Source organism: Aspergillus ibericus (assembly GCF_003184845.1).
Source record: "Aspergillus ibericus CBS 121593 unplaced genomic scaffold BO80scaffold_5, whole genome shotgun sequence".
NCBI lineage: Eukaryota > Fungi > Ascomycota > Eurotiomycetes > Eurotiales > Aspergillaceae > Aspergillus > Aspergillus ibericus.
In genome coordinates, this window is record NW_020292103.1 from 902,357 (window position 1) to 923,512 (window position 21,156).

The 21,156-nt window shown below is 56.1% G+C and overlaps 10 protein-coding genes across 10 annotated transcripts; 4 read left to right on the top strand and 6 right to left on the bottom strand.

Moving 5' to 3' along the window:
- Positions 1–33: 33 nt before the first annotated feature.
- On the top strand, positions 34–1,675 carry BO80DRAFT_441694 (allantoate permease; the record flags this gene model as incomplete). Its single annotated transcript, XM_025721212.1, has 5 exons — positions 34–161; positions 205–432; positions 477–571; positions 614–703; positions 747–1,675. 5 exons carry the CDS (start codon positions 34–36, stop codon positions 1,673–1,675), a joined length of 1,470 nt encoding a protein of 489 aa, XP_025579172.1.
- A 601-nt stretch (positions 1,676–2,276) lies between these two features.
- Positions 2,277–3,940, top strand: BO80DRAFT_490998 (adenylate cyclase; the record flags this gene model as incomplete). Its single annotated transcript, XM_025723671.1, has 6 exons — positions 2,277–2,438; positions 2,469–2,550; positions 2,600–2,713; positions 2,775–2,907; positions 2,956–3,361; positions 3,440–3,940. The coding sequence occupies 6 exons, from the start codon at positions 2,277–2,279 to the stop codon at positions 3,938–3,940; spliced, it is 1,398 nt and encodes a 465-aa protein (XP_025579173.1).
- Positions 3,941–4,037: 97 nt separating this feature from the next.
- BO80DRAFT_210130 (uncharacterized protein) lies at positions 4,038–4,702 on the bottom strand. The gene has a single exon (XM_025714302.1). It carries the CDS (start codon positions 4,468–4,470, stop codon positions 4,135–4,137), a length of 336 nt encoding a protein of 111 aa, XP_025579174.1. The 5' UTR covers positions 4,471–4,702; the 3' UTR covers positions 4,038–4,134.
- Positions 4,508–5,725, top strand: BO80DRAFT_210619 (uncharacterized protein). Its single transcript, XM_025714304.1, has 3 exons — positions 4,508–5,216; positions 5,285–5,409; positions 5,582–5,725. The coding sequence occupies exons 1-2, from the start codon at positions 4,935–4,937 to the stop codon at positions 5,384–5,386; spliced, it is 384 nt and encodes a 127-aa protein (XP_025579175.1). The 5' UTR covers positions 4,508–4,934; the 3' UTR covers positions 5,387–5,409; positions 5,582–5,725.
- On the bottom strand, positions 5,455–6,571 carry BO80DRAFT_422082 (DUF4396 domain-containing protein). Its single transcript, XM_025718737.1, has 2 exons — positions 6,075–6,571; positions 5,455–5,997 (listed from the first exon to the last, which is right to left on the bottom strand). The coding sequence occupies exons 1-2, from the start codon at positions 6,400–6,402 to the stop codon at positions 5,705–5,707; spliced, it is 621 nt and encodes a 206-aa protein (XP_025579176.1). The 5' UTR covers positions 6,403–6,571; the 3' UTR covers positions 5,455–5,704.
- Positions 6,572–6,723: 152 nt separating this feature from the next.
- Positions 6,724–8,313, bottom strand: BO80DRAFT_461885 (uncharacterized protein; the record flags this gene model as incomplete). The annotated part of the gene is made up of 2 exons (XM_025722479.1): positions 6,724–7,137; positions 7,184–8,313. The coding sequence occupies 2 exons, from the start codon at positions 8,311–8,313 to the stop codon at positions 7,035–7,037; spliced, it is 1,233 nt and encodes a 410-aa protein (XP_025579177.1). The 3' UTR covers positions 6,724–7,034.
- A 351-nt stretch (positions 8,314–8,664) lies between these two features.
- Positions 8,665–9,424, bottom strand: BO80DRAFT_347052 (glutathione S-transferase family protein; the record flags this gene model as incomplete). The annotated part of the gene is made up of 2 exons (XM_025715401.1): positions 8,665–9,315; positions 9,365–9,424. The coding sequence occupies 2 exons, from the start codon at positions 9,422–9,424 to the stop codon at positions 8,665–8,667; spliced, it is 711 nt and encodes a 236-aa protein (XP_025579178.1).
- Positions 9,425–10,063: 639 nt separating this feature from the next.
- BO80DRAFT_210541 (uncharacterized protein) lies at positions 10,064–11,180 on the bottom strand. The gene is made up of 2 exons (XM_025714303.1): positions 10,832–11,180; positions 10,064–10,783 (listed from the first exon to the last, which is right to left on the bottom strand). The coding sequence occupies exons 1-2, from the start codon at positions 10,968–10,970 to the stop codon at positions 10,152–10,154; spliced, it is 771 nt and encodes a 256-aa protein (XP_025579179.1). The 5' UTR covers positions 10,971–11,180; the 3' UTR covers positions 10,064–10,151.
- Positions 11,181–11,535: 355 nt separating this feature from the next.
- BO80DRAFT_491002 (type I polyketide synthase) lies at positions 11,536–19,566 on the top strand. Its single transcript, XM_025723672.1, has 10 exons — positions 11,536–11,904; positions 11,959–12,227; positions 12,362–12,616; positions 12,691–13,076; positions 13,176–14,225; positions 14,259–17,184; positions 17,287–17,608; positions 17,662–18,251; positions 18,302–18,473; positions 18,529–19,566. The coding sequence occupies exons 1-10, from the start codon at positions 11,565–11,567 to the stop codon at positions 19,200–19,202; spliced, it is 6,984 nt and encodes a 2,327-aa protein (XP_025579180.1). The 5' UTR covers positions 11,536–11,564; the 3' UTR covers positions 19,203–19,566.
- A 336-nt stretch (positions 19,567–19,902) lies between these two features.
- On the bottom strand, positions 19,903–21,107 carry BO80DRAFT_346666 (tyrosinase family protein; the record flags this gene model as incomplete). Its single annotated transcript, XM_025715379.1, has 4 exons — positions 19,903–20,181; positions 20,243–20,564; positions 20,634–20,719; positions 20,769–21,107. The coding sequence occupies 4 exons, from the start codon at positions 21,105–21,107 to the stop codon at positions 19,903–19,905; spliced, it is 1,026 nt and encodes a 341-aa protein (XP_025579181.1).
- Positions 21,108–21,156: the final 49 nt, after the last annotated feature.

Consider the following 21,156-nt stretch of genomic DNA (forward strand, 5'->3'; position numbering starts at 1 on the left):
ATGCAACTCGATTGAAAGACAGTCTGATTGACCATGGAGCATACGCAAAAAGACGACTTCAAGGCAGCCGCCATCGCCGAAGAAGCTGGCGTCGTAGTCGGAGACTCCTTCCCCATCGATGCAGCGGCCGAGCGATCGGTCGTGCGCAAGCTGGATTTCCGGTACGTGAGCGCTTCCACTTGCGAGCAAAGCTCATGCCTCCAGACTGCTGCCGGCCCTCTCGCTCATGTACTTCTTCAACTCCCTGGACCGCTCCAACCTGGGCAATGCCAAAACCGACGGCCTCGAGGATGATCTTCACCTGATCGGCAGCCAGTACAATGTAATCCTGGCCGTGTTCAACGTCACCTTCTGTCTGTTTGACCTCCCGTCCAACCTGCTACTGAAACGCTTCAGCGGCAAGGTGATGCTGCCGTCGATGATGCTGGGATGGTAAGTCCCCAGACCCCATGGGTATGCCTGCTCACGATGGTCAGGGGCGCCATCACATTGCTGCAATGCGCGGTGTATAATTTTGCGGGCTTGCTGGTCTGCCGCTTGATCATGGGTATCTTTGAAGCGGGATTCTTTGGTATGTTCGCCCATCATTGTCGTCTGCTGCTGACCGATCCAGCCGGCGTCATCTTCTACCTCACGCAGTTCTACAAACGCAACGAGATTGCTTTCCGACTGAGCATCTTCTACGGCATGGTCACCATCGCGGGTAAGTAGGTTCCCCAGCAAGGGAAACGACCTGACATTACCAGGTGCCTTTTCCGGCCTGATCTCCTTTGGCGTCTTTCAGATCAAGCACCACCTTCCTGGCTGGAAATACCTCTTCCTCATCGAAGGAAGCGCTACCATCGTCATCGCCTCATTTTCGCTGTGGTGGCTGCCTGAGAGCGGCGCCAAATGCCACTGGTTCAACGAGGCGGAATCTCGCGCGGCCCAGATGCGCCTGCTCCAGGACGGATCGGTGCGAACAGGCGAGAAGCTCTCCATCACCGAGGCCCTGGCAGCGCTGCGCGACTGGCGTGTGCTCGCCTGGGCGGTCAGCTGCTTCTGCTACGGCGTTGCCCAGAGTTCCGTCAGCAACTTCCTGCCCCAGATGGTGGCTCTACTGGGGTATTCCACCGTCAAGACCAACCTCTACACGGTGGCGCCGTACTGTGTCGGCACCGTCGTCCTGTGGATCCTGTGCAAGTCGTCCGACCACTTCCGCGAGCGCTCGTTTCATCTGGCGGGCTCCTTGATGATCACCTTCGTGGGATACATCATCCTGATTGCGGTGGACGCGTCCGAGCACCAGGGCGTGGCGTATTTCGCGTGTTTCCTCCTGGCATCCGGAGCCTTCGTGCCCAGTTCGGTGTTCCATAGCTGGCATACCAACAATGTCACCGACGAGTCGCAGCGCGCCGCCACCGTAGGATTCCTGGTGGGCGCGGCCAACTGCGCCGGCATCCCGGCCAGCCTGGCATTCCAGGCGAACACAGCGCCGCGATACAAACCCGCGCTGATTGTCAATTGTGCCTTCCTGCTGTTCGGGGTGCTGGTGATCCTGGCCATGGGGGCGTACTTCCGCTATGACAACCGACGTCGCGATCGGGAGCAGGGGGTGAAGCTCACTGCGGCGGATGTGTCGACCAAGTCGCTGGTGGGCGGCTGGAAGGATCCCAACTGGCGGTGGACAGCCTGAAATGTTGAGATAGGATCAGTTGATGACTAGGTGTTGCCTCCGGCGTTATGATGAAGTCAATGATACGACGCCTTCTTATTAAGCATACAACATCGTATCTCAATTTCATCCAGTAGAGATACCATACTCAGCTCATCCAATTCGACTGAATAATAGTAGGAGGGTGAAGGGACAAGCTATACATGAAGATATCGGGCAGAAAGACGATCCCGATGCTGGTGGGTTAAAAGCATTCCCAGCTTCTTCACTGGTCACCATAAGGGATACGGGCATCGAATCTACCGGCCTATTGGCAAACCATGTAACAAGCCTCTGCCACGGCTGGACGGAAATCGGGCGCAGCTGACCGGGCGTACGACCCGAAAAGTGGGCAGGTTGACTACGGCGACAGGGGTCGAGCCAATCGACTGGCGTGGCCCGTTTTCCGAAGGAAGACCGTTGGGAACGTTGGATGCGCCCGGTGGTTCGCCGTAGGATCTTATCGGAGCGTTTGAACAAGTCAAAGCACATCAGACAGCCGAGGAAGCTGACAGGTCCAGGAATGCAGGCCTTAAGCACCCGGAGCGTCATCATCTCTCGCTTCGTTGCTATCCATCCGAGCATGGCTTCTCCTAGCGAACATATGCCCCTGCTGGGGCCCTCCAAGGTTCCAAGTCAGCCGTCTCGATGGCGACTCCTCGCCTTGATCTGCTTCGTGGTTCTCGTCCAGGATTTCGCCGAGTATATCGCCCGGGCGCCCCAGACCGAAATCTGGCTCGAGATCGTCGCCCGCGATTTGTGCCCCGAACTGTAGGATGGACCGGGATGTATGGACCGCGTGCAGGGCGAGGTGGCCCTCGTGGAGGGTTGGAAGGATACACTGGAGCAGGTTCCGGGTGTGTCTCGCAGCATCCGAATCATCCGGACGCGACTAATCCTAGCCAGGGATCTTGTTTGCAGTGCCCTATGGTGTGCTGGCGGACCGAATTGGACGCCGACCCATCCTGCTCCTATGCGCGCTGGGATTCACGCTGAGTGATATATGGGTGAAAATTGTCTGTGCGTGCATAATTCCATTGACCCTGTTCCTCGCCACGTCCTGATGATCACGTCTCATCAGGCTGGTTCTCTGACAAGCTTCCGCTGCGACTGATCTGGCTTGCCCCAGTTGCTGAAGTCGTCGGTGGCGGCACTCAAGTGGCCACCTCTATTATGTTTGTCATGCTGGCCGATATCTTCGACGACGAAGAGCAGTATGGCCCAACTCCACGGATGGGTGACTGCCTGCTTACGGATGCTAGGACCACCGCCTTTCTCTATGTCTCAGCCACGGCTCTGCTCAGCGAAATCCTGGCCACGCCGCTAGGAACACTGCTCATGACGAAGAACGTCTGGCTGCCGTATCTACTCTCCACCATGGGAACTGCCGGCGGCGGGCTCCTCCTTCTCTTCCTCCCGGAGACATTGCCGCAGAGGCTGCCTTCCTCCCCCGGCCAACCGCCGTCTGAACGAGAAGCGGACAAACGGGACATCCAGGGTCGCGTACGAGCCGGGATGGATGAATTACGCAGGTCGACTGCAGTAATCCGGCGCCATCGCAGCGTGCAATTATTCTTGTTTGTGTTCTTCGCCGCCTATCTTGGGAGGCAGGTCATGAAGGTGTTGCTGCTCTTTGCTGCCAATCGGTTCCACTGGACAATTGCTCAGGTGAGCTCCTGCACTGAATCCCCGGTAGTTGATGGGCTGCGTAGGGTCTCGCCTTATCCTCGACTAATGAGAGTGCAGGCCAGCCTCCTCATTTCCGTCCGAGGATTTACCAATCTCCTTCTGCTGGTCGTCATCGTCCCCATCCTATCGCGATGGCTCCTGCGGCGATGGGGTATGACCCCGCTGTCTAAAGACACGGGGCTGGCCCTGGCGAGCAGCGCCTGCTTGGGCGTGGGATGTCTGCTGATCGCAGTTTCAATTCATCCGGCAGGTGCAGTGACAGGGCTGGTGGTGTTTGCGTTGGGGTCGGCGATGCACCTGCTCGCGCGGCGCATCATCACGTCGCTCGTCGACGCACACTACCTGGGGACGCTGTACACGGCGATTGCGGTGATGCAGGGGATCGGGGTGGTGGTGGCGGGACCGACGATGGCCTTGGCATATGGCTGGGGACTGGCGCAGGGGGGTGTGTGGACGGGGGCGCCGTTTCTGCTGGTGGGCGGACTGTATGGGGCGGCCGGACTGGCGATCCTGCTGGGGAGTTGGAACGGTGGGAGGGGCGATCTGGAGAGTGGCTAGGTGCTATCGGGGATGGCCGTTATCATTGGTTCAATGGCAGTTATATCAGGAAGCTTGGTATGTACCTTGTTTCCACTCATCTGGGAGGTTCCCCCGATTCCTGATCAACCGTGAAGTGACAAGTAGCGCGCTAGTGCGGATAAAAATAGATTGAGTCCTGGTGGCGGCACATAAAGTCAGTCCGTCGAACGCCGTCAGCCAGGGGAGATATCCTTTCTGAGCCAACATTTCTTGACGCGAGAGGTTCTTACATCTTGGAATGTAATAACTAAGAACTGATGAAGTCGACGGCGACCATAGGTTTTTTCTGGGAAGAGCATGACATGGAGAGCAGACAGCAGAGAAGAGGAGCGAGAAGCAAGAAGCGAGAAGCAAGAAGCGAGAAGCAAGAAGCGAGAAGCGAGAGTCGAATGTGGGTGCCTGGCACTAGCCCCGTGAGCACCCGGCGTGGCTGCCTGGGTGCCTGATGCCCGCGATTTGTCTGGTTTGCCTCCTCGCTTCTCTGCTCTTCGCCATCTCTTCGTCCTCATCGTCTCCCTTCCATCAGCAGTCCAGCGTCATCCTCCTTCAGCACATCCCGTCATTGTCTACGTTTTGCATCAGCATCTGCATGGCATCTCGCTCAGGTCGTCTGGTGGATCGGATCAATCCTCTCCCCGCCAATCACCGCGGCTGATCAATCGGAGCCCACCCACGCCGGTCAGATCCTTGGAATCTGGATTCGCCAGCAACGCGGCCCCCGGCTAGCGGCCCCTATCCATCCATCTAGCCCCTCCAGTGGTCCAGCCAGCAGCCACGAATCGGCGCTCCGGTTCCTGTTTCAACCTTCAATGCTTTTCTCCTGACCCACCCGGTCTCCGGGCTGAGTCGACTCCCGACGCCGCCGCCTCGCCTTCTCCTGACCGTTGATTCTTATCCCACCCATTCCCTCATTCTTCATCTTCCTCCATCACATAGACACTCGCTTCCCCCACGGTCATCCCACTTGCTCACCATGCAGTTCAAATCCCTGTTCCTCGCTCTCGCGCTCAGTGCCTCTGCCCAGGCCTGGGTCATCCATGGCTACACCGAGAAGGATTGCAAGGGCAGCGCCGACACGGGTGCTTCGGACGGCGACCTCGAGAAGTGCCTCAGTCTCGCGTCCACCAAATACAAGTCCCTCAAGGCCCAGCCCGGCGACTACGTCCTGACGGCCTTTGCCCAGTCCTCCTGTGATGGCACGGGCTATGCCCTGCAGCCCGGGAAATGCGTCAACGGTGACTTTGCGTCTTATGAGGTAGGCCCGCCCAGCCCGCATCCCCTGTCGTGCTTCCGAGCGGACTACTAACCGGACCGGTCGTGCAGCGCCAGTTCATCGCCATCACGAAGCGGGACAACGCCACCCTGCTGGAGGAACACGCCGACTACTTTGCCGAATTTCCCGAGGAGATCGACGAGTTCCGGTGAGCGGGAAACGGGCCAGATCCAATGTACCAAGATTTTGTGAGATTCTGCATAGCTCAACGCCGCGCTTTTTTGTTTGGGATACCATTTTGCGAGATAACTAGCCACTGTGATCGGAGGACAATACAAGCTACTTTGTTTATGGCATGGGATGCGGGCTATTTTCCCTGGCTGGTCGGATTGACAACTGGGTTGCAGACTGATCCACTCTTCGACGGAGCCCATAAGTTCTATTCCCACAACCGAAATGGAACCATATTGTACAAATCTTCAGATTGACCGAGATACCACCCAGCCTTAACGCCACTACTCAACCTCCAGTTAATGACACGCCCTCCCATACTTCCTCAACCGCGCATAATTATACGGCAAGGCGGCCAGGAACCCTGCACCAACGGACACCACCGCCGCGCCCCAGAACTGCGGATCGTCCAGCGCCACGCACCCCCCGGTCAGATGGTAATCGACGGCACTCTCGGCGATTTCCATGGCCAACATGGAGATCAGACTCATGCCCGTGGCGGTGCGAAAGGCAGCGCGCCAGGGGAGTTGGTCTCGACCCAGCCGGAGGAGCGTCGTCTCCAGTAGGATGGAGGAGGCGATTCCGGCGGCCACTGTGATGGTGAGTGGATGATTGCCGAAGGGATGGGATGAAGATGTAAACTGGATAGTAGATGGGGTGTATACGTACTCGATGTCCCCATGATGGCTCCCATCCCCAATGCCGGGTAGTAGGCTTGTAGAAACCAGAGCATGGAGAAATCCCCCACGGTGCAGCCCACTAGGCAACGGAGGGTGTTGAGGGAGGCGCGTTTCCAGGCGCTGGGGGTGGTCCAGAAGGTCGGCTGCAGAAGGGAGGGGGCGGTGTTAGAGTCAGAGGGACAGGCCGGGCGGGGCGTGCTGGTGGTAAAGGCATCGGAGAGAGCTGGGAGGCCGGCGGTGATGCGGGGGCGGAAGAACGGGGACAGTCCATGGCACAGGCGACCGCATGGCTGGCGGAGTCGAGATGTATAGGCCATGCCTTACCAGGAAGAAAACCCACAAGAAAGAAAGGGAAAGAAGAAAAAGGGGGAGAAGAGCAATGTAGAGGGAGGGGTAAGCAACAGTATAGACAATTGGATAAACCAGGTATAGAACTGAGATCAATTTAGCGGCTGCATCCACGGGAACTATAAAAGGTGGGAAAATGGCAGAATGATGGGGAGAAGAGCGGACCGAAGAGCGGGCGGGAAAGGGCGATTCTTATGGATCATTGGCCCGGGCTCGGGGCCTCCCGGACGACGCAAAAACCGCGCATCTCCAAGTCTCACTTCTGCTTCTCTCTCTTCTCTTTCTTCTCCCCCGATCGCCACCTCCGGATGATGGCGGAATACCCTCGATCCATGACACAGGCATCTTCCGGGCATCAAATGGATCCTCCTGCAGAATGGCTCCTCTAGCCACCCCAGTTCCGTCAGTTCGGGCGGGGATTGAATCCATTGTTGTCAAACGAGATGAATGATAATTGAATTCTCTTACTCACTAACTACTAATATACTAACAAATTCAAGTACCGACTAAATACCGAGCTCCTCTTTCCACTTCCTCCTTCCCAACTCAGGAATCCATCTCATCTCGCCTCCGCATCAAGATCACCATGTGTGAGGGGAACCTAGCACAGAAGTGCCGACCACTTCTCCTGCGGTCCCGTGTACTCGGCCATCGGATCCGCCAGCCACCACAACCGGTCCGGCGAGGTCAGAATCATGTACGCGCTGATCGTGTTCAAGCAGCTACAGCCCGTGTACTTTTTTCTGGTACGCGGCTCCAATGGCCGGAACACGCTCTTGCCAGCTCACCGCATCGTATCCCCAACAGTTGGGGCATCCCTGGAAATGCCGCACGCAATTCTGGAGCACCTCGTCGTAGCGCTTCTGGTTCTCGCAGCGTGCCCGCAAGTCATAGTTCTTCGGCTCGAGGCTCCGTCCCACCGGCTTCGCTCCATTCAGCAACGGGTTCAGACCATTCAATACCGCATCCCCGTACGGGTCCACCTCGGTCCTCTCCTGGTCGGATCGAGGGGGTAGGAGTTTATCCAACAAGAGACCTGTCTGATAGCGAGCCATGTAAAGCTGCCAGGCCAGCTCACGCCCCGCCAGATGGATCGCCCACAGGGCCCCATTATCCACGGCCCAGGCCCAGACGTCAACGCAGAACCGCCGAACCATCGCCACGCTCAGAACCCCTGTATGTGCGCTGACGATCGTCAACAGGTTATAGTACTCATTGGCGCTATTGTCGTGGCGCAGGTCGCAGAGATCGTGCATCACGGTCGATGCAAATGCAACGGCGTTGACCTCCTCATCGTTGCCAATCAGAGGGTTGGGCTGCTCCAGCTGCGCATGTAGGGCCAAGGGGCGTCCGGCGGAGCTGATAAGTCGGTACTGAATGCTCTGGTGCTCATTGTCCGGGAAGCGCATATACTCCGCCTTCGGGTGCAGCACGTCAAGGTACACGGCCTGCACGCACATCAGCCAGGCGTCTAGGATCTTCCGCTCTGGGCCAATGCCATGGTCCTGGTGCACGTGCTCGATATACTCGATCACGCGTTGGGTGCAGACATCCAGGATCTCGGGCAGGTCCCCCAGGAAATGAAGGTAATCCGGGAAGCAAGCCAGCACGCCGACGGTACAAGTCCCCTGCACACACTGGCGACAAAGCACGTTGGCATCCGACAGGCACCAGGTGAAGCCGTACACCTGTTCCGCGACGGCGTGCCAGAAGGGGGTGTTCGCGAGGGGAAAGACCTCTCTCATAGCCCGAAGGAGGAATTTGCCACGGGGCACCAGTCCCAGACGGCTGGGGGCTGCCATGGCCAGCAGTGAGGGGTCAGGGAAGTTCTTGACCTGATTCACCCAGGCCTGACATTCTTGGAAGATAACGGAACGCATGTGGGTGTCTTAAGTCCCGACGGGGCTGCGGGTATGAAACAGATGAGGAGCCATGCCAGGGCGCCAGGCTTTGCGTAACTCTGGGACGGCCTTCATGTCATTGGACAGCTGACTGGCAACGCCCTCGACAAGAGAGTAGAGGTCAGGTCCGAAGAGGGCAATCTCCATTTTGACGGGGGAGGTGGACATTGAAGAGAGAAACGGCTTCTAAGAGACCGTGAGGAATCGAAATGATGGTTCGACTCTATCCCAAGAAAGATGACTAGTATTGAAGGGAAGACGGCTGGCTGCTGTCCTGCCCCATGAAGAGGCCCACTCAAGCTGATTTCAATATGGAAAATAATCTAGTGGCTACAAACTCCCCATCCCGTCAACCTCATCACCGTGCACCTTCCTTTTCTCAACAAAGTTCTTCTCCCCAAAAGCCTGCCTCACCCCCTCACTCCCAATCGTCCGCAAATACCAGCTCACGATCCCCGGATATCGCCTCCGCATGTCCCGGTCCACCACAAACGCAAACGGCCAATACAGCGCTGAGGCGAGGGAAATATCTGCCAAACTGAGCTCATCGTCTGATACCATCCATCTCTGCCCCTGTCCCTTCCCTTGGAGGTACCCCTCCAGACAATTCAATCCCCGCTCTAACCGTTCGAGCGATACCTTCTCGAACGCCTCGTTGTACTCCCGCCGTCCCATGCGCCATAACACGCAAAACAACACCGCCTCGATGATCTCGTTGTTGGCGAAGCAGATCCACTGGTGGATGAGGGATCGTTGACTCGGTGTGCGTCCCAGCAGCTGGGCGCTAGCGGGGCCGTTCTCGGCGATGTATCGCGTGATGGCGTCGGATTCGAAGAGTAAAAGACCATCGGCGCCGCGGAAGGTAGGGACTTTGCCCATGGGAAAGTCGGCGAGAAATTCGGGAGACTTGTTGTCTTTGCGCATGGTGAAGTTGGGGGTTAGGGTGAGCTCGAGCTGGTTGAGATTGGCGGTGGCTTGGATCTGGTAGGTAATAGCAGTGCTTGTAAAGCGTGACAGGGGGAATGCATACCTTCATGAGGCGTGGATTGGGCACGCGCGTGAAGGTGTAGATGAGTCCGAAAGGGGGCATGATGGGTATGCTTCGGGTTGAGACGCGTAAAGTGTTTTAGATGCCGACCGTAAGCAGACGCTGCTAGGGAACGATCACCGACGAGCCGAGTACATAGTGTGGTAGGTATTAAACTTCGACTCTCTCAACGCGATTGAAGGTAAATATCCCCGTAGGGAAAGACATGATGAAAGGCAGGTTCAAGGAGTGTAACTCCCTTGACCAGGAATCAATCCGAATTCGTCGCCCCAGTGCAGCACAGCACATGGCTGTATACCTTGACTTTCTCGATCTTCTGGGGCAACCATGCTCCGACAGGAGAGTTGCGCCGCAGGAAACCGGCTTCCAGATACCGGTCGTCCCGGAGGTTCAAACTCAGACGGCGGTCGGGGAGACCCGGAAACCTGTCTGTGCTGCATGAAAGAGCAGGCAAGGACGAAGGTTTCACCAGCCGGTGCCTTCCCATGGATAGATGCTGAGCTTAAACTGGCCACATGCTGGGTAAGGTTCCAAGGAACCTGATTTCTGTTCTGCAGTGATTGAATGACTCTCGATATCATGCTTCTCAACATGAATCCCTTGAAGACTACTTGAACGGCGTGCTATAGTGGTCATATCCACTGATCCGAGTCTCTCGGCGACATGAAAAAAAAAGGGATCAACAGTTAGCGATTCGGCGCAACATACTGGGTGAACATTGAATTGGATTGAGACAATACTTTGAAGAACAGTGCTATGTATATGTACATCATGCCAAATCCACGGCAGATTGCATATTCTGAATACCATCCATAATAGCCTCCGTGGTTCCCGCGTCCCAAGGAACCGAATGTCCTCCCTTGTGCAGCACGGTTTCCCGGTTCATCGCCCGGCAGAGCTTTTCCGTGTCCATGCACTGCTCATAGTACCAAGGATCATTGGTCCCATAGACATGCACAGTGGGCAGGTCGATCCGGTTCGTGTCCTCTTGGCTCACGGTGTACCTTCTCAGAAGAAGCTCATCTCCCAGACTGGGGTAGCGAGAGGTGTTCAATTGTGTCACTTCTGGGATAGACCGGGTCAGGTCAGCACTGGGTATTTCCTGCCCAGTGGTGGCGTCGGTGAAACGGTCCTGATCGATATATTTCCAAGGAGCCGACATGGGATCAAATGGCACGCTGGAGGAGAAGAACATGGCGCACGTGAGCGGTTTTTTGGCCGTCTCGGGCTGGAGGAGATAAGACGCCACTGCACCACCGCCCTGCGAAAAGCCAACCAGCCCGTCAAAAGGCCCGTCCGACTCCCAAGTCTCGTCAATCAAGGCAAAGACGTCCATGAGTCGATCCTTGGTGGGGAGGTCGAAGAGGGAATAATACGGACCAGGGTACGTGCCGTCCACGCCTGTGGATCCTTGGTTAGAGGATCAATGCAAGGCGACTTGTCACTCACCTAGCCCAGGCTCGGACGGAATCTCCCCTTGAAGGAAGATAAACTCGTATCTTGGCCCCAGAGCCTTTTGCAAGACTGACAGCTGAGTCTCGAAGATCCGGGCACTAGATCCACTCCCATGGAGACAGAGGAAGCGCATGTTGTATGATCTCGGAAAAAGGTCGATCTGATGTAGGCAAAGGGTTGCAAGGTTTTCAAATCCACTGCTCAGTATTCCAGCCTCTGGTGATCAGTCGAATGTCGCTTCCAGCCGTGAAGATATCTCACGTTACAGCGGGGGTCAGAGTCTGATTCGGGCCAGTGCGTCCAGTCTGGCCGGCGGGGACACGCTATCTGCAGGACGTGTCCTGCTTATAGATCCAAAGACTGGTCGTTATAAAGCTTGAAGCCGGACCCAACCAAGAAAAATCGGCTTGTGTAGGTCACCATCGCGTCACCTGTGCTCGGACACTGAGGCCGAACTGGGCAGTACAATGCTAGTGCTGGTACATGAAGGAGCAGACAAGGCAGTGGCGTAGCTCAGCGGTGCATGGCGCGTATATTATCGACGGTTGCATTGAATGATAGCTCGGTGCGCACGGAGTCAACTGGAACCGTCAAGTCTGCCGACAGCCACGACGAAGCTACTATTAGCGAAGGGAATCATCTCAGCTGGACTGCTCGGGAATTCCGACAACAGTGAACCAATCTTTTCTTTGTCCATTTAATCAAACATAAGATCAACCGTATAGCCATGCCAGCCACTCACCCAGATCCAGTCATGCCAATCGCCGTCACCGGCATCGGTGGCCGCTTTCCCGGCAACGCATCCAACCCGGAAAAGCTCTGGGAAGTACTTCTGAATGGCGAGAGTACTCTCACAGAGACCCCAAAAGACCGATTCAACATCGATGCGTTCTACCATCCCCATGCGGAGCGCTCGGACACGCAGCATTGCCGCGGCGGCCACTTCATGAATCGCCCCATCGATGCTTTTGATGCCCCGTTCTTTTCCATCACGCCCAACGAGGCCAAAGCCATTGATCCTCAGCAACGCATGTGTCTCGAGGTAGCGTATGAAGCCATGGAGAACGGCAAGTCTACACGTCGATGAGCCGCCCTTGGTCGCTCGACTAACTTATAGAAAGCCGGCCTCACACTCGAGGCAATGTCTGGAACGAACACCTCCTGCTACTTTGGATCGTTCAACCATGACTATCAGAAGAGTTTGGAACGGGATCCCTATAATATGCCCTTCTATGCCGCCACAGGCACCGAGGCTGCCGCCATCGCAAACCGCATTTCGTGGTTCTATAACCTGGTTGGACCGAGCGTGACTGTTGATACAGCCTGTTCATCATCGTTAGTCGGGCTTCATCTCGCATGCCAGAGCCTGCGAACAGGGGAATCGGATATGGTCAGTAAACTCTACTTCGACGCGAGAACGCGGGCTGACTGATACAGGCGCTGGTAGGCGGGGCGAACATTATATCGAGCCCGGAGAACAACCTAACAATGTCCACCTTTCACTTTCTCTCTCCGGACAGCAAGACTCAGGCCTTTGATGAGAAGGCCAACGGCTATGGACGTGGGGAAGGAACGTGCTGCCTGGTGCTCAAGCCCCTGGATAAGGCCATCCGAGACAAAAGCACTATTCGTGCAGTGATCCGAAATACGGGATCGAATCAGGATGGCAATACCCCGGGGCTCACGCAGCCGTCGCGGACCTCGCAGAAGAATCTGATTCTTCGAACCTACGAGGATGCGGGGCTTGATCTGGCAGACACCGGGTACTTCGAGGCACATGTAAGTCCGAGCCTCATTCCATATGCATTCCGTCACCACAGCCCAGAGGCAGTACGCTGATTTTAAAACTGTAGGGAACTGGTACCATAGCAGGAGATTCGACAGAGACACGGGTGCTTGGAGAAACAATTGGCAAGGCCAGGCCCCGAGGAAAGCCTCTCTGGATGGGGTCAGTCAAAGATAACATTGGCCACCTCGAAGGTGCCAGTGGCCTGGTCGGCATTATAAAGGCAATATACATCCTCGAAAGCGGCAAGATTCCGCCTCAGGTCTGGTTCGAGAAGCCCAATCCCCGCATCCAACTGCAAGAATGGAACCTGGCCGTCCCGACGGAGCTGATGGACTGGCCGTACGACGGGACGCGGCGCATCAGTGTGAATTCCTTCGGGTTCGCTGGAGCAAATGCTCATGCTATCCTAGAAGACGCATTCTCTTATCTGAGCACTCATAGCTTGGAAGGGTGCCACCACACATCGTACGCCAACGGGCTCCAGATCACGTCGCTGAAGGGTGTCCCAGGCAGCCCAACGAAGGGGACCCTGGACTCCGGATACAATAGCAGTAGTAGCGTTGAAGAAGACACTGCAGGGTCAGGGGCGTCTCCTAAGCTCGTTGTGCTCTCGGCGCACGAGCAATCTGGCTCAAAGCGGATATTTGACGCGTGGAACGACTATTTGCATATTAAGGCTTCCCAGCTCCCCATTGCGGAATGGTCACCATTAGTGGAGGACCTTGCGTACACGGCTGCAACAGGCCGGACGCGATTTCCCTGGAAGTCGTTCATCGTACTCTCTTCGCCACGGCAGCTCACTCAAGGCAAAGCAACAATGGCAAGCCCGATCCGCTCCTCGCGGCGAATGAAGACTGCCTTTGTGTTCACCGGACAGGGCGCCCAGTATCATGGGATGGGCCACAGCTTGATGGCATACGAGGAATACGCCAAAAGCATCAAGTCTGGGGACACATACCTCAAACGCCTTGGTTGTCCCTGGTCGCTCAAGGAGGAGTTGCTGCGAAACGAGCAGTCATCGAAAGTGAATGATGCGGAGTATAGCCAGCCATTGTGTACCGCTGTGCAGGTGGCTCTGGTAGATCTCTTGAGGAGCGTTGGGATCTCTCCCGTAGCGGTTGCTGGCCATTCTGGTGGAGAAACGGCAGCAGCCTATGCCAAAGGAGCAATCACGGCCGAGGCCGCGTGGACAATTGCATATCATCGCGGGAAGCTCTCTGGTCTACTCTCCACGATGAGGCCTGAGGCAGACGGGGCGATGCTCGCGGTCAGCATCAGCGAGATAGACATAGGCCGCTACATGGACAGAGTGACGGAGGGAAATCTCGTGGTGGCCTGCGTCAATAGTCCAAGCAGTGTCACGCTTTCGGGGGATGCTGTTGCCATTGCCGAGGTTGGAAAGATCCTCAAGGAGGCTGGCATCGTGGCGAAAGAACTCAAGGTCAACGTGGCCTATCATTCACCACATATGGAGACCGTCGCAGGCCGGTATCGTGAACTTCTGGGATCCATCGAGCCTCTTCCCGGAGCCACTCATCAACCCGTCATGTTTTCGAGCGTGACAGGGAAGCCCATCGACAACTGTGAGTTGGGTTCTGAGTATTGGGTGAAAAACCTGCTTAGCCAGGTTAGATTCGTCGACGCAATCCAAGCACTGGTCTCCTATAGCCCTCGGAAGTCAGCTAAGAAGGGGCCGGATTATTGTTATGTGAATGCAATGGTGGAAGTTGGCCCTCATGGGGTCCTGCAGACTCCCATCAAGCAAACCTTGACTGCTACCGGGGCAGGCTGTGACGTGATGAGCGTTCTGAATCGGAAAGAAGATCCCAGGCGCGCGTTCCTTGAAACCGTCGGCCTTCTCTTTCAGCGAGGCAGCGAGGCCGATATAGTCAAGGCCAACCAGCATGCTACATCAGCTCGGAAACTGCAAATACTGGTTGACCTGCCCCCATTCCCATGGAACCACAGCAACCGGTACTGGCACGACTCGGCCATTTCCGCCAATTTTCTCTTCAAGGAACACCCACGGAAAGACCTCCTGGGGGTAAGAGACAACGAGGGCAACCCTTCCCAGCCACGCTGGCGCCACTTCCTTCGCCTCTCGGAGAACCCATGGATTGCGGAGCACGTAGTGGACGATAGAATCCTATATCCCGCCGCCGGTATGCTGGCTATGGCTCTGGAAGCCGCCCGGGAGACAGGAGATTCCGACCGAGCTATTGATGCGTATGAGCTGCGTGATGTGGTGATCCGCAACCCATTGATCGTACCACGCACGGGAGACGGGCCAGAGACGATGATCCACTTGCAACATCGCAGTCCTGGTACTCGGACGTTGCAAGCACCGTACTGGCAGGAATTTAACATATACACCCGTATGACGGCCAAATCCTGGATACACCACTGCTCAGGCCTAGTGCGAATTCAATACACGGCCAAAAGGGAGGACCCTATGTCAGGCGTGGCTGATGAAAGGGCTCGGTGGGACGAGAAGCATCGGACCGCATATCATCAGACAAGCCAGAGCTGTCAGTCTGTCGTCCCCCCGCAACACTTCTACAACCGGCTATCAGAGCACGGCCTACATCTGGGAGAACCATTCAAGAATTGCATCGAGATCCGGAGAAATCAGACGCAGGTGGTGTGTGCGGTCCAGATTCCAGATGTCTCCAGCTGGATGCCCGGACAATTCACTCACGATCACTTAATCCACCCCTGTACCCTGGATAGCTTCATTCAGATTTCCATGGCAATTATCGATGAAGGCATGCAGGGGAAAGAGTTAGCGCTTCCAGTGTCTATCGGGAAGCTCTGGATATCCAACGGCATGCCAACTAAGCCAGGAACCATTCTTCGCGCGTATTCGGACGTCAAGCCGCATGGTCTTCGAGGTGCACAGATGGACCTTCACGCTTCGACGGATGACTGGGAAAGGCCTCTAATGACAATGGAAGAACTTACGGTGACCAGAATGACCGGACATCCGGACTCGGCAGATGATCAAGGTGCCAGCGATAGTGCTAGAAGGATTGTAAGCCGAATGCACTGGCAAGAAGACATCTCATACCTCGACGGGGAGGGCCTGGCGGCACTATGTACCGCTTCAGCGAAGAATGAAAACACGACGCAAAACCCGCTTCTGATGTTCATGAGGCTTCTAGGACATAAACACCCAGACCTGAGCATTATGGAGCTTAATGCGGAGGATAGCGAGATCACGGAAGATGTCCTCAAAACATTGCAAGCGGTTGACGGGGAAAAGGCACCTTGGTTCAAGCAGTACACGGTTGCAACGACTGGAGAGGCAAACGTATCCATGTTTGATGCCAAATTCCAGGCATGGGGACGCTATTTCAAATCCGTTGATTTGTTGTCTGCACGAGATCCTGAGTCCAGAGACATGCTATCTGACGTATATGACTGCATCATCATGCACCATTCCAGTCAAACAGATGATGACGCCATCGCGAGGGCAAGACGTCTGCTAAAAGACCGTGGCAGTCTAGCGATATTAGGCGGGAGCCTTTCATCCAAATCAGAAAGTGAGTGGGCGAACGAATTACGCAAAAGCCACTTCAAATTTGAGTTCTTCATTGCAAACAACCCAGTGCAGCAGTTGTCGTCCATACCATTCATGGTGGCCACCGCCACGGCGGAGATAGAAAATCCAATGCCTGAAAATATCCTCATCATTGACCCTCCCGGGGAAAGCAACCGGGTGCACAATCTATCAGCATCTATTTCAGGCATTTTGCACAAGCAAGGCGTGCCCACCTCACATGCCAGCTTATACGAATCCAAGGATATCGACCTGAGCACCCAATGCTGTATCGTCCTAGCAGATCTGGCACGCCCTATATTATTTGACACTGCACCAAAGGTGTTCCTGATTCTTAAGCGCCTCCTCCTGGAGGCTTCAGGCGTTTTCTGGGTGACGTCAGGCACAGCCTTCAAGTGTGCTAGACCACAGGCAGCACTGATAACCGGTCTATCACGAACGATTCGGCAGGAGGAACCGGACGTGACTCTGACAACGATCGACCTCGATTGGCCGAATGGCAATAAGGAATCGGACGCCGGTGCTATTGTGAATGTGGTCAGTGGATGGAGCCGTGGGGATATCGACCGCGAGTTTGCGGTTCGAAAGGGTCGACTGCTGATTCCACGGATCCGCCTGGACCGGGCCCTTAATGGTCTAGCATCTGCAGTGGGCGGGGCACCTAGCAAAGAGCTAGGTTTGCTGAAGCAGCCTGATCGAGGCCTGACTGTCGCCATCTCGTCTCCTGGTATATTGAGCTCAATCTATTTCCGAGATGATCCCCTGTACAACCAATCGTTGGGACACGATGACGTGGAGATCGAGGTCAAGGCATCCGGGGTGAACTTCATGGACACCATGGTCGCCTTGGATCAAGTTCCCGAGCGAAAGGTCGGCTTGGAATGCAGTGGGATTGTCTGCCGGACTGGCAGCGCCGTGACCAAATTCAAGTCGGGGGACCGCGTGCTGACCTGGAGACTGGGAAGCTTCAGCACCTTTGTTCGCAGCCCAGAATGCATGGTCCATCCAATCCCTGCGGACATGACTTTTGAGACGGCCGCGTCAATCCCTCTGAACTATGTTACCGCATACCAGGCGCTTGTAGAGGCCGCAAGATTACAGCACGGAGAGAGCATATTGATTCATGGGGCCGCGGGAGGAGTGGGCCAAGCAGCCATCATGATGGCCAAGGTCCTCGGTGCGGAGATCTTCGCCACGGTTGGTTCCCAGGAGAAGAAGGATTATCTGCAACAAACCTATTCCATCCCCGAAGACCACATTTTCAACAGTCGCGACCTGACCTTCGCCTCGGGCATCGAGCGTTTGACCAGAGGCCAGGGCGTGGATGTGGTGCTGAACTCGTTGGCGGGAGAGGGCCTCCGACAGTCCTGGCTGCGAGTGGCACCCTTTGGGCGATTCGTTGAGTTGGGCAAACGTGATATTCGTAAGGTTTCTTCTCAAATTGTGACCGCCATGCATCACACTGACTCCATCTAGTGGAAAATACCGGCCTTGACATGGCCCCCTTTATCCGAGGTGTCTCCTTTCACTCGGTCAACGTGCTGGGCATGTACCAACAGAGTCTCTCACGCGCCGCCCAGGCTCTGAACAAGGCACTGCGATTCTATAACGACCATGACTGTCGACCAGCCTCTCCCATGCATGTTATGGGCTACTCAGAGATCCCACAGGCACTACAGCGTCTGGCAAGTGGACAAGTGGCGGGCAAAGTGGTGCTCAAGGCCACCGGTCATGATCTGGTCATGACTGTGCCTCCACCCGTGCCTCCCATTCGTTTTGTGGAGGCAGCCACGTATGTTATCGTGGGCGGAATGGGCGGCATCGGGCAGTACATTGCTTTCTGGATGGCGGATCATGGGGCCCGACATTTCTTGTTTCTATCCCGCCAAGGCGCTGACCACCCTCAGGCGTCCGACGTATTCGCAGCTCTGTCCGCAAAGGGTGCGCAGGCAACGGCTTACCGATGCGACATCAGTGACGAAGAACAGGTGAGGAAAGCGTTTCGACGGTGCTCTTCAGAATTACCTCCTGTGAAGGGAATCTTGCAGGCTGCAATGCTGCTTTCGGTAAGTAGTCTGGCGAAGGTTGATCCTACTCTCTGACGCCAGGATCCTAGGATGCCACTTTCCGACAGATGACGCCTCAGCAATGGTATTCAGGCATTAACACGAAGGCTATGGGTACGTGGAACCTTCATTGCGCTGCGCCGGAGGATCTTGATATCTTTGTGATGCTGTCATCCTTGTCGGGGGTGATCGGCTGGCGCGGCCAAGGAAATTATGCGGCAAGTGTGTTGATCCTACTCCTCTTTACTGAATCATATCTCACGGGTCATGTGCTCAGGTAACACGTTCCTGGACGCCCTCGCGTATCACCGTCGGACACAGGGCCAGCCCGGCGTGTCCATCGATGTTGGTGCTGTGTTAGATGTCGGGTACTTGGCCCACAAGCCTGAACTCAAGCGATCCACCCAGCTGCAGGGTCTGGTCGGGATCAGAGGTGAGGAGCTGCTCTGTATTCTCCAGGCGGCATTGCAGGGGAGAGCAGCCCCCAACGACGCCACCTGCGCCCAGTTGATTCTAGGCGTTGCCACTGGAGGCTGGGCTGCAGGCCAAGGCCTCAATCCTCCGTACTACCACACGGCCGCGAAGATGGGACATGTGCGAGCAATCGGGGTGGCCAATCAAGGGAATACCGGCACAACACACGAGCTCCAGGATAGTCTCGGGAAGGCTCACAGCCTAGAGTCGGCAACGACTCTCATTTCCGATGCCGTCCGTGGTCGGTTGGCGCAACAACTCGGAATGGACGTGGCGGATATCGACGCGTCCAAGCCGGTCAGCGGGTATGGGGTGGACAGCTTGACCGCGGTGGAGATCCGGGCCTGGAGCCTCCGCGACCTCCAGGCGGAGATCTCCATCTTAGATATTGCTAACACCCCTTCGGTGTGGCACCTGGCGACGATCCTGGTCCAGAATTCGGGCCTGACCCCGCGTCACCTTCTGGAAGAACCGTGATCGTCGGTGTTGGACGCGAGTCTCCCGCGATCGGCGGGAGCGCAGCTTGGCGCGGAGAAGACCGAAGGTACGAGCTGCTTTGAGATTCAGTTAGCCAAGCGTCGCGTCAAAAGTGCAGTGAGACTGGGATGGTAGGGGAGTTCATTCGGAGGCCATGACTGGCGCGAAAATGCTTGGGGTTGAGTGTCGGATAGAAGAAAAGTGGCCACTGGATATATACTATCATGTGTGCCATTGTCCCCACCCGTGTCTCTCCCTTGAATATGATAGCAGTAATTGGCGCAAAGACAAATACACCCTCACCGGATATTGGTCCGGGGGCATTTCGGGGTATCGATTCGGTGATAATAGCCCAGGTGTTTCTGACAGTAGCCAGGAGAGGGGAGAAGGGAAGGGAGAGAGGATGGGGCCGGCGGGTGGGAATGAAGCCAACCCACGTGCTCCAATCACCTGACAAGAGCGAGGCACACACAAGAAAGCCATGAGGAACGAGACGGCTGGCAGGATCACCATGCTGACGAGGTTAATCAGTAAACACGGGGAACTGTGCTGTTTCCAAGCCGTCCAGATACCAAGACCAATCTACAACAGGGACGATGAAATAAAGTCTAGTCTATCATTGGTTCTATCAGATTCTATCTTTGGATTTCAGAAAGGCCAATCCGATCCCATGCATCCGTCCACCGGCAGGCTGTCCGCTCTACTCATAGCCGTAGCAGAGGTATCCTCCCTGGGTGTTCATCACATGGGCAATGGTGGTGTTCGGCATGATGTTGAACGACGAGAGCTCGTAGTGAAGGGTGGCGTTCTGCCAGCCACCGGCCGGTTCGACGTTGGCCGTGTGGTTGAGGGTTGGGCCGCTAATGTCGTACAACCGGTTGATGGGGTCCTGCTTCTGCCACAGCCACCAGACCCGGTCAATGTACACGTGGTGCATGAAGAAGATCGGGTCGCCGGGGGAGGACTTGATATCAGCCATCTGCACCCTCGGTCAGCCAGTTCTCGCGCGCGGTTAGGAAGAGGTCAGATGCGGCACCTACCACGCCACCGATGTAGGTGTGCACGCCCTTGTGGGGGATGTTGGAGATGCAGTCCCACCAAGGAGAAAAGGTGTTGTAGGCATTGCACATGTCGAGTGAAGTACTGTTGGCATTGGCAATGACATTCTCGGTGTCCCATGCGCGGCGCAAGCAGTAGTCGGTGTCCTCATCCCCGGGGCCAATGTGCAAGGTGTAGTTCGAAAAGCGGCCGTCACGCACGCAGAGGTCCGATCCAGTGCCATTGCCTCCAAAGGCGTCGGCGCCCCACATGGACGACTGCCACATGTTCCCACTGTCCGCGTCCTTTTGTTCATCCCACCAGCTGCACCGGACGGATGAGCATGCAGGCTAGACTTCATGGCGTCAAGGGGAGTGAGGTAGGAGCACTTACGGGAGAGGGCCATTGTAACCACATTCATCCCGAAGGAGAGTCTCGTAGATGTGCATGTAGTAGCGGTGCCACGGGAGGAATTGTCCCTATCGCCGCCGTTAGTCCCACCGCAAGAAGATCAATCATCTCACGTACCACATGGTGGATGATATCAGCGTAGGCCGTGTTGGTCATCCCGCGGTGCAGGGCCTGGAGATCGCTGAAGCGGCTGGTCGTCGCCGTCAGTCCGGATTTGGCGGGCTTGTCCATCAAGCACTGGATCGAGTCGAGGAAGCTGTCCTGCTGTTTCTTGGTCAAATTGCGCCATTCCTTCCGAACGGTCATCTTCTCGCGGGTGCAACTCTTGCTGAAAAACCCGGAGATCTCGTGGGAGGTGGCGTCCCGCCGGTCAAGATTGGAGGAGGCATGGGGCAATGCGGCAGCCGATGCGCTGGCTGCCAGAGCCAACGCCGCAGCGAAAGAGGAAAATTTCATCCTGTGAAGGGGCGGGCAGAAAGAAAACGAAGAGATTAAGAGAGTGACT